The sequence below is a fragment of the Panthera uncia genome, chromosome D4, assembly GCF_023721935.1.
Source record: "Panthera uncia isolate 11264 chromosome D4, Puncia_PCG_1.0, whole genome shotgun sequence".
Taxonomy (NCBI): domain Eukaryota; kingdom Metazoa; phylum Chordata; class Mammalia; order Carnivora; family Felidae; genus Panthera; species Panthera uncia.
This window is the reverse complement of record NC_064807.1, coordinates 42,723,237-42,737,282: the sequence shown is the minus strand read 5'-3', so window position 1 is coordinate 42,737,282 and position 14,046 is coordinate 42,723,237. Positions and strand designations below refer to the sequence as shown.

The window sequence follows — 14,046 nt, the reverse complement described above, 5'->3', positions numbered from 1 at the left end:
TATGTATATACCACATCTTCTTTATCCATTCATCCATCAATGGACATTTGGGCTCTTTCCAGACTTTGGCTATTGTTGATAGTGCTGCTATAAACATGGGGGTGCATGTGTCCCTTGAAACAGCACACCTGTATCCCTTGGATAGATGCCTAGTAGTGCAATTACTGGGTCCTAGGATAGTTCTATTTTTGGTTTTTTGAGAAACCTCCATACTGTTTTCCAGAGTGGCTGCACCAGCTTGCATTCCCACCAACAATGCAAAGGAGATCCTCTTTCTCCACATCCTCGCCAACATCTGTTGTTGCCTGAGTTGTTAATGTTAGCCATTCTGACAGGTGTGAGGTGGTATCTCATTGTGGTTTTGATTTGTGTTTCCCTGATGATGAGTGATGTTGAGCATTTTCTCATGTGTCGGTTGGCCATCTGGATGTCTTCCTTGGAGAAGTGTCTATTCATGTCTTTTGCCCATTTCTTCAGTGGATTATTTATTTTTTGGATGTTGAGTTTGATAATTTCTTTATAGATTTTGGATACTAACCCTTTTTCTGATATGTCATTTGCAAATATCTTCTCCCATTCTGTCGGTTGCCTTTTAGTTTTGCTGATTTTTTCCTTTGCTGTGCACTAGCTTTTATTTTGATGAGGTCCCAGTAATTCATTTTTGCTTTTGTTTCCCTTGCCTTCAGAGACGTGTTGAGTAAGAAGTTGCTGCGGCCAAGATTACAGAGGTTTTTGCCTGCTTTCTCCTCAAGGATTTTGATGTCTTCCTGTCTTACATTTAGGTCTTTCATCCATTTTGAGTTTATTTTTATGTATGGTGTAAGAAAGTGGTCCAGGTTCATTCTTCTGCATGTTGCTCTCCAGTTTTCCCAGCACCTGAGCCGAAGTCGGATGCTTAACTGAGCCACGCAGGTACCCCTTAAAATTTTATTTGAGAGAGAGAGAGAGAGAGAGAGAGAGAGCATGTGAGCAGGGCGGAGGGGCAGAAGGAGAGAGAGAATCTCAAGCAGGCTTACACTCAGTGAGGAGCCCAATGTGGGGCTTAGTCCCACGACTGTGAGAGCATGACCTGAGCCAAAATCAAGAGTCGGACGGTCAATCCATTGAGCCCCTCCATAGGCTATTTCTCATTATGATTGTTCCTTTAAAAATATAAAGTTATTTTCTTGGATTAAATATCTTTTATCTTGCTGAGAATATTTGTAATATTAAAAAAGTTTTCATTTCTGTTTAGTCTTGGTTTCTTCTGAATTGTTCTTTTGATTTGGTTTTTCTTTTTTCACATTAGAAACGTTCCTCAGTTATCTAGTGATTTTTGGTTGTCTAGTCCTATTTCATGTTATTTGAAACCTATGAGTAGCACTGGCAAACTATGAGATTCACTGAAGGGTGATCTGGATGAGCCAGTTATTTGAGGGAACTTCTGTTGCCTGCATCTTTAGACCTGTCCTCTGGCTGGTTTGATTTCTCCCAAGGTTCTTTTGGACTAGGGCGAATATAAATCTGATAAACAGCATTCTGGTCATTCTGGGAGAAGTAAGCTAGGGTCCTAATATTCGGTTGAGAGACTTTGCTTAATCCTCTTTTGGGGGCATCTGGGTGGTTCAGTCAGTTCAGTGTCTGACTCTTGACTTCAGCTCAGGTCATGATCTCACAGTTTATGAGATAGAGCCCTGAGTTGGGCTCTGAGCTGACAGCCAGAGTCTGCTTGGGATTCTCTCTCTCCCTCTCATGCTCTCTCTTTCTCTCTCAAAATAAAATAAAATAAAATAAAATAAAATAAAACTAACTTAAAAAAAATCCTCTTGTTTTCAGTATGGTACTTTGGTCTTCACTGTGCATGGTGTTCCCCCCACTTCAGAGACCCTCTGTTTTACTTTTTCCAGGAAATAAAAATGGTGATTGTTAGGTAGGAGAGGGACAGTTGCTCAGCTATGTGAAATGAAGTTATCTGTGGGTCTTATCGCTTCTTAAGTAGATCTTCAGCCAATCATCCTTTATTTAGTGTAATTTTTACTCTCACTGATGCTGCCAATTCTTGAATATTTTGGACGTTCTGTGGTAAAAATAATGCTTCTTGGCTTTTGCCATTGCTGGATAAGGATTTCAGTTACCAGGCTTCCTTGTGCTTTTCTGCTTCCTCAAATTTGATTTTATTATCTCTTATACCATCTTTGTCCTTGTCTTCTCATCTCATTAATCTCACTTTAGAAAGAGACCAATAAATGCATGTGTTCAATATCTGCCACCTGGTTTGGAAATGAGAGAAATATCGACCTAAATTATTCAACACTGAATAATAATAATAATTTGATAATGTTACTAAAGGGGACTTTTTGGAAGGGATTTTTTTTGTACTTAAAAAAGCTTTATTGAGGTATAATTTACATATTGTAAAATTCATCCATTGTACGTAAGTGTACGATTCCATCACCACAACTCAAGTTTTAGAATATTTCCACTATCCCCATAAGTTCCGTTGTCTCTGTTGGTAGTCAATCTCTGCTCCCACCCTGAGACCCAGGCGACAACTCTTCTGCTTTCTGTCTCTATATATTTTCCTTCTCTAGAAATTTCATGTAAACGGAATCATGTAATGCCTAGTTTTGAAAACATCTGGTTTCTTTCTCTTAGCGTGGTTTTCAAGGCTCATCCATATTGTAGCATCTATTAGTACTTTATTTTTGTTGTTGAATAATATTCCATTGTATGAATGTGGATGACTGCATTTTGTTTGTTCACTCTCCAGTTGATGGAGATTGGGGGTATTTCCAGTTTTTACCGTTATGAAAACTGCTACATGATCATTCATATCCAAGTTTTTGTGTGATCATATGTTTTCATTTCTCTTGAGTAAATACTGTTAAATAACAAAATTCAACCAAGGTAATTTGAAGATCTAACTGGCTTTATTTTTTATTTTTATTTTATTTATTTATTGTAATTAATTAATTAATTTTGAGAGAGAGTGCAAGCAGGGGAGGGACAGAGGGAAAAGGAGGGGGAATTCCAAGCAGGCTCCCCGCTGTCAGTGCAGAGCCTGAAGCGGGGCTCCATTTCACAAACCGAACAGTGAGATCATGACCTGAGTTGAAATCAAGAGTCCAATGCTTAACGGACTGAGCCTCCCATGCGCCCTCTAACTGGCTGCATTAAATAATTCAAATTAGGCAGCATCCCATCTAGCAAGTTAGAGAGGTACTCTGAAGAGTTGTCCAAAATGGAAGGTTTTTACAGATGGAAGGTGGGGGCAAGAAAATGATTAGCAAAAGAAAAGAATTCAGATGAGGCTGTTTTAAATCAGTCTTGGTGCCAACGTGGCCCATCTTGGAGCAGCCTGCCCTTGGCCGCTACAGACGTATGCACTAGCATGTTGACATGATTGAACCGAAATGCTTACTCAAGCTCCCTGCCCCCGCCCCTCACACACCGAAGAAAAGCTTCCTGTACTAACCCCTCAAGAAGCCAGTGCTTTGAGAGCTCTCTCCCTAGGGTTACTTGTAACAAGGAATATAAAGTTCCTTGCTTTCAATACGTCCTTGGGTTGTGGTCAATTTGATGCATGCCCAGCAGCGAACCCCTTGGGTTTGGTTGTTGTCTCTAGCATCTTTTAGTTTTCCAGCAGTGTCTGTGGTCAGGAGTACTTTGTAAGGACGTTTTCAATGGCATGAGGGCTGTCATTCTCTGATGACTATTTTATTTTATTTTATTTTACATTTTATTTTATTTTATTTTATTTGCTGACAGCACGGAGCCTGGAGCCTGCTTCAGATTCTCTGTCTCCCTCTCTCTCTCTGTCCCTCCCCCACCCTGCTCACACACACACACACACACACACACACTCTCTCTCTCCCTCTCTCTCTCTCAAAACTAAACTTAAAAAAAAAAAAAAAAAGAAATTGTTTACTTAGTCTTTGACCAAGGAATGAAAGATACCCGAGGAAGATCACCTGCAACCTCAGGCAGTTTTATTTGAAAGGTTTATCTTTTCAGAGTGGAAAGGCTGCTCAGACAGAATATTGGGAGACTGAGTACTCAGGTAAAGAAGAATATGTAACTGAGCCAAATGAGTTGGTTCACTGGCTGTGCAGCAAGCCAATAAAAAGCCACTGAGCTTTTGCAGTGGAAAAAGACAGGCTATTTATTGCTGTGGCACCACCCAGGAGGACCAGGAACTAAAGCCCTAAAGTCTCGAACTCTCTGATGGTTTGCAAAGTGAGTATTTTTAAAGGCAAAATTGGGGTCTCCTGTGAAGGTGGAGACTATTGATTGGAAGCCTGTGAAGTCCTGTGAGCAGGTGCTCAGTCTCCCAGAGGTCTTTTCCAACTTAAGAGGCTTGGAATCTAAAAAAAAAAAATCTTTATTTTTTATGTTAGAGATTTCATTAGGTACATTTGATGATTATGTCTCTAGGCCAGTGCTGGTTACTCATCTTACAGGTTCCTTTCCTTTGAATGATAAGCAAGCACTCCTACTCCTTGAGTCTAGGCCTGTGTGTTCCTTTGTTGGTCCAGACAGGCCTACCGGGGGTTGGGTGGGGGGGTGACCTCTAAAGTTCTGAATTGACAAGAAGAATGCCTGGAGGCCAGCCTCAGACAGAGGCGAGCTGGTGGGAGTTAAGCCAGTCTTATCATCTTTTGTCTTAGGCAGCTCTTGTGGTTTTAATTTAATTTTTTTATTAGCCTTTTGTGATGACTCTTTCAATGAGATGATTTTGGAATCTTAAAGCCTTTTGGAAGCGTCTGTTACCAGTTAAACCAGGCATCCCATTCTATTATTTAATTTGGGAAACTTCAAGTGCACTTCTTAAATGAACAATCTTGTCTAATTGGAACTTCCCCCATAGTGGATGGCCACTGTACTTCTAGGTTATTTTTAGTGAAAAAAATTCTTATCTTGCTAGACGTCTGCAGCTCCTTGGGCTGTTGTTCCTAGACATAAAACAAGCAGGTGTGCTGGAAAGTAGCACACTTGACCTTTTAGGACTTAAAGATCCCATCAGCTAAGGCTTTGGGTTCCTCGGAGCCAAACTAATACCTAAAAGGGTATGTGCTGCAGGGTTGGGGATTTTGCATGTTTTGTAAGAGTGTACCTTGTTGCACGGAAGTTTTCTTAAGCTTGGTGGGTGACTTAGTGTCACTTTAACCCGTCCCTGACCAACTTAGCCTATCACAGGAGTCTTCTTGAGGTTGGGAGCTCTCTAACAACCTCTAAATGCTTGACTGGTGCCCATCGGCTTTGCAGCTTTGGGGCCTTCATGATCCTGCTAGCGGTAGCCTTTATTTACACAAGATGGGACAAACATGTGCCTTAATATATTAGCAGTAATATGTCCTGGTCATAAGAAGGCCTTGTGCACACCATCACCAAGTCCCATAGAACCTTGCTGAGGCTCTCAACCTGGGGAATTGTGGCCTGAGGGCCAGGGGCTGGCTCAGGGGGGACCTCTCCGCCACCTCACTGGGGTTCCAGGCACAACTGCCAGCACAACTGGGCTCCAGACAAAGGGATCAGCTTAGGTGGCTCTGGGCAGAACCGCCTGTCAACTGTCTGTGGGCTCAAGCTGACCCGAAGGCCGATTAGACTCCAAAGCAGCAGAGCTCAGATCTCAAGCAGCTCACCCACGGCCCTTAGAAACCTGAGAAAGTGAATGTAAAGGGTTGCAGGTATCACGCCTGTGTTTCTCGTTGTCCCTGAATGCTTCGGGAACTTCGCTTCAGACCCGCCTGCTGCCACCACATCTGTCAAACAGCAAAACGTAACCAAGCACATGTAAAGATCTAATTGGCTTTATTAAACAATTCATGAATTGAGCAGCACCCCATCAAGCAAGCGGAGAGGCGCTCTGGGAGTTGGAAGGTTCTTACAGATGGAGGGTAGGGGCAAAAATGGTGTTTAGTAAAAGAAAAGAATTGCCTCAGCTGAGGCTGTTTGGGGGGCATGGAGCAGGAAGCAAGGCGTCTTATCATGTAGATCACCTCATCTTTCTTTGAGGGATGGAGAGGACCAAGGTGATAGACTTATTGGCGCTGATGGAAAGAAAAGTTTTCCTCACTGACCAGTTAAGGCCACATTTCTGGGGGAGGTGGAACCTGCAATTAGATTGGGTATTAAGCCCCAGTTTGGGGACTTGGTTTAAGTGACACCATGTTGGGCCTGTGGTTTTCTTTTTCAAACGGTACTTTAAGAGTGAAACTGCCGATCCTGTGATAAGTGCCTGTTTAACTTTTTAAGAAACTGCCAAAATTTTCTCATCTCAAGTAGCTGTACTGTTTTACACTCCTACCAGCAATATATGACGACTCCACTTTTTCCATATCCTCAGCAACAATGTTGAATTATAGCCATTGTAATGGCTGGGAAGTGGAATCTCCTTCCGGTTATAATTTGCATATCCCTAGTGATTATTGACGACGTGGCTTGTGTTCGGGGTCTTGACCGCTGCTTCCAGGTTCCGTAATTTGCTAGGAGCACTCACAGAACTGAGCTTGAAGTGGCACTCATGGCTACGATTTATCACAGTGAAAGGACTCATAGCAAAGTCATCAAATGTCAAAGGAGCAAGGGGTGCAATCTGGAGGAAGCCGGGTACAGGTTTCCAAAAGTCCCCTGTCAGTGAAGTCACCCAGGACGTACTTCATTCCCCCATGAGCTGTGACAACAGACTGAAATGCTGTCTGCCAGGAAATCTCATTAGGGACTCAGGGCCGAGGGCTTAAGGGGGCTTACCCTACGGGTACCGTCTACTTCACATGTACCAAAATTCCACGTTCCCAGAAGAAAAAGCAGGTGTTCAGCATGAACCACATTGTTTCAGCACAGCAAGCCATTGTTATCAGGGAATGTTCAGAACGTTCCTGAATTCCAGGTTCTTAGCCAGTGGTAATCGTCACAACCAGGACTTTCCAAGGATAACAGTTCTAGGCTTGCTGCGTTAACTCCTTTCTGCACGAGCATCTTTTCATCATACACTTATTAGGCATTTGTATATTTTCTTTGGTGATCTATCTCTTGCAATCATTTGGTTTTTTTTAAAAATTGGGGTGTGTTATTATGAGTTGTAAGAGTTCTTTGTATATTTTGGATACGAGTCCTTTATCAGATAAATGATATGCAAGTATTTCTCCCAATCTGTATTTGTCTTTTTTGTTTTCTTAACAGTGTCTTTTGAAGCGTAAATGATTTTGATGAAGTCTGCTCATTTTTTATGGATTATTTTATGGATCATGATTTTGGTGTATATCTAAGATATTTTTGTCTAACTGAAGGTCACAAAGATTGGCTTACCTGCTTTCTTTTAGAAGCTTTATAGTTTTAGGTTTTACATTTAAGTCTATGATGCACTTTGAGTTAATTTTTGTATGAACTATGTCACGGTGTAAGTTATACCCCACTCCAAATATGGGTGTCCAATCATCCCAGCATCATTTGTTGAAAAGACCATCCTTTCTGCATTGAAGTGCCTGGCCACTTTTTTTTGGAAATCAATTGGTCATCAATACAAAAGTTTAGTTATGGACTCTCCGTTCTGTTCCTTGATCTGTACGTTCATCTTCAGCCAATATCACACTGTCTTGATTACTTTAGGTATAGTTTTGATAAGTTTTGAAATTGGGTAGTTTAAGTCCTCTTTGTTGTTCTTTTGAAGAATTGTCTGGCTATTCTCAGTCCTTTGCCCTCTATACAAAGTTTTAGGATCAGCATGCCAATTTCTATGAAAAAAGTTTGCTGGGGGCACCTGGGTGGTTCAGTCGGTTGGGTGTCTGACTTCGGCTCAGGTCATGATCTCACGGTCTGTGAGTTCGAGCCCCACGTTGGGCTCTGTGCTGACAGCCTGAAGCCTGGAGCCTGCTTTGGATTCTGTGTCTCCTCTCTTTCTGGCCCTCCCCCGTTCATGCTCTGTCTCTCTCTGTCTCAAAAATAAATAAACATTAAAAAAATTTTTTAAAAAAAGTTTGCTGGAGTTTTGACAGAGATTGCATTGAATTTGTAACTCAACTTGGAGATGATTGCCTGCTTAATAATATTGAATGTTCTAACCCATTCACATCATAAATCTCACCATTCATTTAGATCTTTAATTTCTTTCAGCAGTGTTTTGTAGTTTTTACTGTAAGAGTTTTGCACTTTTAGGGTTATATTTATTCCTAGCTGTTTTATTGATTTTGGTGCTATTGTGGATCAGATCGTTAATTTAACTGAATAGTGAAGATCTAGAAAGTCATTTTTTTTGTAATTGATCTTGTCTCCTGAAGCTTTGCTTCTTATTTCTAGTAGTTTTTTTTTTTTTTATAGGATTTTTTAAAACTTTCTACATATTGGATCATGGCATCTGAACTAAAGACAGTTTTATTTTTTCCTTTTTAATTTTGATGCATTTAGTTTCTTTTTATTCCACTGAGGGGAACTTCCAGTAGGATGTTGAATAGAAGCAGTGAAAACAGACATCTTGTCTTGTTCCCCACATCATAGGGGAAGAATTCAGTCTTACCACCATGTATGATGATAGTTGTAGCTTTTTTGTAAATACCTTTTATTAGGTCAAGGAAATTCGCTTCTTTTCCTAAGTTATTGAGGATTTTTTGTCACAACTGAGTGTTGATTTTACAAAATGACTTTTCTGAATTTATTGAGATCAGGTAGTTTTTCTCCTTTATTCAACTGAAGTGGTCCATGACATCGATTTTCCCCTATTAAAACAACCTTGTATTCCTGGGCTAAATTCCTCTTGGTCATATTATGTCATCCTTTTTATACGTTGCTGGTTTCTGGTTGCTAATGTTTTAAAAGGATTTTTACATTCATATTAATGAGAGATATTGGCCTGTCATTTTTGCGTGACAATTTTATCTGACTCTAGAATCAGAGTCATACTGGCTTCTGGAAGCGTTCTTTTCTCTATGTTTTAAAAACATTTATTTTTATTTATTTTGAGAGTGAGAGAGAGATGCAAGTGGGGAGGGGCAGAGAGAGGAGAGGGCGAATCCCAAGCAGGCTCCGCACTGTCAGCACAGAGCCTGACGCGAGGCTTGAATCCGTGAACTGGGAGATCATGACCTGAGCTGAAACCAAGAGTGAGACACTTAACTGACTGAGCCACCCAGGCGCCCCACTTTCTCTATTTTTTAAGAGTAGGTATAGAATTGCTATTATTTCTTCCTCAAATATCTGACAGAAATCACCAGACCCTTCTATTTTTGCTTCTTCACCCTTTAATAGTTTATAGTGATATACTTGGGCAATATTTTGGTTGCCCATTTCTCTGTCTAGATTAAGGGCCATGAGGACACTATCTGTGTCTCCATTATTCAGCACAATGCTTGGTTTGAAAGAGCTAGGGGACCACTAAGTGTTTGTGATGTTTCCTGTCAATGGCAATGTGGAGTGACTGAATGGTTAATGTTAGGTGCTTAATTTGTGTCTTATGATGGTCTTATTTATGTCTTCTGTTGGTGCCAGTGAAATTTAGCAATCCTAATTATTTAGGGTGCTGAGAAGACAGTGTTTTCCTAAAGTGCTTTGCACTCAAAGCAATAACTATAGATTTTTTAAACAATGTTCTACAAAGAGATTTTCAGATAATGTACAGCAAGAAGCTGGGGGTTGGGTGAGTTAGTTACAAGGCTAAGGAATAAAAATTCTGTAGCCTCACAGAGTAGTGTCAATTTTACAAAAAGATTTTGGGGAAATATTAAATAAAGATGGTCCTATTAAGAAGCAAATGGACAATATTAAGAGAAAACACTGTTTGCAGTGATCTTTATGTTCTCCAAATTCCCCCATTCATTCTTTTACTTTGTCCTTTTCTTAAGTGGAAAAGTTTAAAAAGAAAGACCTAGGTGAGCCTGAATCCCAATTTCAGGACTTATCAGCTGTGTAATCTTGAGTTTGACTCCTAGCTTCAGTGTTTTGATTTGTAATATGATAGATTTTTTAAGTTAAAAAATTTTTTGAGAGAGCGCACGTGCATGAGTGGGAGAGGGGTAGAGGGAGAGGGAGAGAGAATCTCAAGCAGGCTGCATGCTCAGCACAGAGCTTGACGTGGGGATTGATGCCATGACCCTGGGATTGTGACCTGAGCTGAAATCAAGAGTTGGACACTCAACCAGTTGAACCACCCCGGTGCCCCAGATTTTGTCAGTTTTAAGAGATAGATGAGAGAACCTGTGGGAAAGCATGCACAGGTGTTTAGCATATAGCAAGTGACAGTAAATTCTTTGCAGGCAAGGACATTTGGCACAGGGTTATGGAGGTGTTTAGATGGGGCAGGGTAGAGTTGGCTGGAACTAACAAAATGTGGGCAGTGAGTGTAGAAAGCGGGGCGGGGGCAGGTTGTGCTGGCCAGCATGGGCTCTGCAGAAGTACCAGTGTTGAGGTTATTTTCTCCACACCCCATTCATCTTTCAAGATCTCCACTCTGTTGAAGGCAGGGATGGGGGAGGTTGGGCGTACTACATACAGGTTGTTGACAAGATCTATCCACAAAGGCAGTTTGAATGGGAGGTGGTTCTCATTAAAGTCTGTGGGCATGAATGGGGCATCCTTCTTCTGGAAGACTCATGGATCATGTTTAGGCAGATGTCAAGACATGGCTGGTGTCCAGGATTTTAGTTCTTCTGGAAAAATTATGTGATGTTCCCTGTCAATGGATGGCAGGCAGGCTTTGCCTTGGCTTTCAATAGCTCCCACCTCTCCGTCTTGTCTCCCGAACCCCCAAGGTTTCCATCTTTCCTACAGGAAGGCAAGGAGCAGCTTCATACTCTTCTGTTTTTTATTTTTTTACTTTTTATTTTTGAGACAGAGAGAGACAGAGCATGAGCAGGGAAGGGGCAGAGAGAGAGGGAGACACAGAATGTGAAGCAGGCTTCCAGGCTCTGAGCTGTCAGCACAGAGCCCGACGCGGGGCTCGAACTCACGAACTGTGAGATCATGCCCTGAGCCGAAGTCAGATGCTTAACTGACTGAGCCACCCAGGCATCCCCATACTCTTCTGTTCTTAAGAAAGATCGGTAAGCTTTGCTCTCCTCTGGATCTACCTTTTTGACTTTCTAGATCCGGGATTGGTAAACTTTCTCTGTTAAAAGCCAGATGGTAAATATTTAGTTCTTTTGTGGGCCAACAAGCAAAACCAGGAATATTTCTACCAATTTTTTGACAAAATTCAAAACTTTATTTATTTATTTATTTATTTATTTATTTTTAATGTTTTTTTTTTTAACATTTATTTATTTTTGAGACAGAGAGAGACAGAGCATGAAGGGGGGAGGGTCAGAGACAGAGGGAGATACAGAATCTGAGACAGGCTCCAGGGTCTGAGCTGTCAGCCCAGAGCCCGATGCAGGGCTTGAACTCATGGATTGCGAGATCATGACCTGAGCCAAAGTCGGATGCCCAACCGACTGAGCCACCCAGGCGCCCCTCAAAACTTTATTTAGAGACACTAAAATTTGGATTTTATGTTTGGTGAGTCATGTAATAGTCTTACGTTTTTCAACCATTTAAAAATGTAAAACCTAGGGTGCCTGGATGGCTCAGTCGATTGAGCACCTGACTCGCTCAGGTCATGATCTTACCGTCCATGAGTTTGGGCCCCGCATCAGGCTCGCTCTGTCAGCATGAAGCCCGCTTCAGACCCTCTGTCCCCTTTCTCTCTGCCCCTCCCCCACTTATGCATGCTCGCTCTCAAAAATAAATAAAACATTAAAAAAAAAAAGTAAAAACCATTCTTAGTAGACTAGCCATGTAAAAACAGATGGCCAGCTGAATTTGGCTTGCAGGCAATAGTTTGCTGCCCTCCGTTCTGGAGCCTAACGTGGAAGAAAGTAAACCCCCAAAACTTGGAATATTAAGTGGCCTGCAGTTGAAGGTGCTCTGACTCGTTCACTAAAATGAATGGGGAGGGTTAGCGAGCATGGAAAAAAACCAACATAGGACTGTCCATACCTGAAACTCCTATTTCCCACAACCAGGAAGTCATGATGTCTGATTCCAAACAACTCAGCTTGCCTCATGATCAGAATCACCTGGCTTCCCGAGGGAACTAGAGTCCCAGACTGGAGGTGGCTTCTGGGCAGGATCTGTGGTGGTTCTTAGGATCAGGATCAGGGAAGGATGACAGAGGCCAAAAGAACCTCTGCAGCTGTGCTTAAAGTGTGGTCCCTGGTGCAGCAGCATCAGCAACACTCGGGAACTTGTCAGACATACACATTCTCCACTCACCCCAGACCTACTGAATCAAACTCCCAGGGTGGGGTGGGGGCTGGCAATCTGGCTTTTATGAAGCCGGGTGTTTCCCATGGCTAAACCTGAGCTCTAAAATGAGGACCACTGCCCAGGCATCATTACTGGCACCTGGAAAAGCGAGTAAGCACCCACCGGAGCAAGAAAGGCCTAGGCACCCTGAAACTGCTTTGTTCTCAAGAGTTCAAGGTGGATGGGAGGGTGGAGCCTAAGGTATGGATTTCTATGAGAAGACCCGGAAATGGTATTTAAGGCCAGCCGAAGGGAGGTCAAAGGATGCCTTTTTAAAGGGGCATCACAGATCCTAGAGATGGAAAATGCCACCGCATGTGATGACTGGCCTTTTCGGCCCTTTTGCACACATGCTCATGGCCTTTGCTGACTTGCGCACCTGCGAGTTTTCCAAAGCCGTCACAACCTTCGCCTTTCGGTTTCTTTACGGTTCAATAGGGAACATTTGTCCTGGGCCGCCGGGTGAGGTTCTGGGCGCGTCCTGACCTCACAAGCGGCCCTTGTGACATCACTCCCACCCTGTGGTTCAGCTCCTGTCCCTGGGGACGTCACAGAGGCCCCGCGGCTTCCTGGGCGCGGGCAGCTGCTCCAGGTGCATGGGTCGGGCCTGCAGAGGCCCGGGCTGCGCGCGCAGGGGGAGGTCACCTGGGCTGGTGCGCAGGGCACGCTCACTTCTGCTCTTGTGTGAGGCCAGCTCCGGGAAGGGAACAGACGGCCCGACTTTGCAAAAGGCCACTTAAGTTTGCTTTGGAGTAAATATTCAGAACTTTTGCCAAGGCCCTCGAGACTGGGCGTGTCCCCAGAGAGGAGGTTGGGGCCCACGAGGCGGCGGCGTCAGGGGATGCTCTGAGCGGACATCTAGGTGTCGGGATGGCCCCGGTGAAGAGGAAGTGCCTCTGCGACCTGTGCACCTGCGGGTAAGGGGGCCGCGCCCTGGCCAAGGACCCAGGAGCGGGATTTTCAGACTCTGCGAGCTAGGCTGAGAGTAAGCCTGTGCCGAGTGGTGAAGCGGCACCACGGCGGAGTTGTCCGCTTGTCACCATTTTTTTAGGCTGCAGTTAGGCTAGCATTTAGGGCGGCCGCGTTGACTCAGTCTGGGCGAACGTGGCTGTCCTGGGGCCTTTAAATGTGTTCCTTCACCCAGAGCTGCACAGAGGTCGAAACCCCGGCAGCGCCCCCCCCCCCCCCCCCCCCCCAGTGTGTGCTCCCTTCCCTGCAGCCTAGAAAGTGTCAAAGATGGAAAGCCCCTCGCCAGGTTGGGATGAATCTTGCTGCTTTTGTTGGACTTTTGGAAGGGGGTAGGTTGGAGAAGAGGAGTCCTTTACTGTGTCAGAGTTCCTCCGAGTGAGATGTTGTTGCTATTTCATCAGAGAAGTGGTAGGTATTTGCAACACCTGTTTCCCCCTGGTGCAGATTTGAACAAGAATAAGGAAAGGAAATCACTTTGCGCCCTTGTGCTGGCCAATTGCCTTTAAAAGTTTTTGTTTTTTTAATTTTGAGAGAGAGAGAGAACATGCAGGAAGGGCAGAAAGAGGGAGAGAGAGAGAGAGAGAGAGAGAGAGAGAGAGAGAGAGAGAACCCCAAGCAGGCTCCACACTGTCAATGCAGAGCCTGAGGCGGGCTCGAACTCAGGAACCATGAGATCATGGCCTGAGCTGAAATCTAGAGTGCGACGCTTAACCGTAACCGACTGAGCCATCCAGGTGCCCCAAGGCCAGTTGCCTTTAAAGACCAATCCTGGGTGAAGCTCCACAAAAGCAGGTAGTCCCAGGGAGAAACTGTGGGCTTTCCTTA

At 43.6% G+C, this 14,046-nt stretch overlaps 1 protein-coding gene and 1 long non-coding RNA gene across 2 annotated transcripts in view; one reads left to right on the top strand and one right to left on the bottom strand.

The window, feature by feature from the left end:
• Positions 1-10,491: 10,491 nt before the first annotated feature.
• LOC125914195 (uncharacterized) lies at positions 10,492-12,713 on the bottom strand. Its single transcript, XR_007455251.1, has 2 exons — positions 12,632-12,713; positions 10,492-10,731 (listed from the first exon to the last, which is right to left on the bottom strand). It is a non-coding gene; the product is annotated as an uncharacterized LOC125914195 (long non-coding RNA).
• A 95-nt stretch (positions 12,714-12,808) lies between these two features.
• The window catches only part of SAXO1 (stabilizer of axonemal microtubules 1), a 49,039-nt gene continuing 47,801 nt past the window's right edge, over positions 12,809-14,046 (top strand). The window contains exon 1 of the mRNA XM_049618886.1: positions 12,809-13,169. Coding sequence (XP_049474843.1) covers positions 13,123-13,169 — 47 coding nt within the window. The 5' untranslated portion in view covers positions 12,809-13,122. The remainder of the gene's footprint in view (positions 13,170-14,046) is intronic.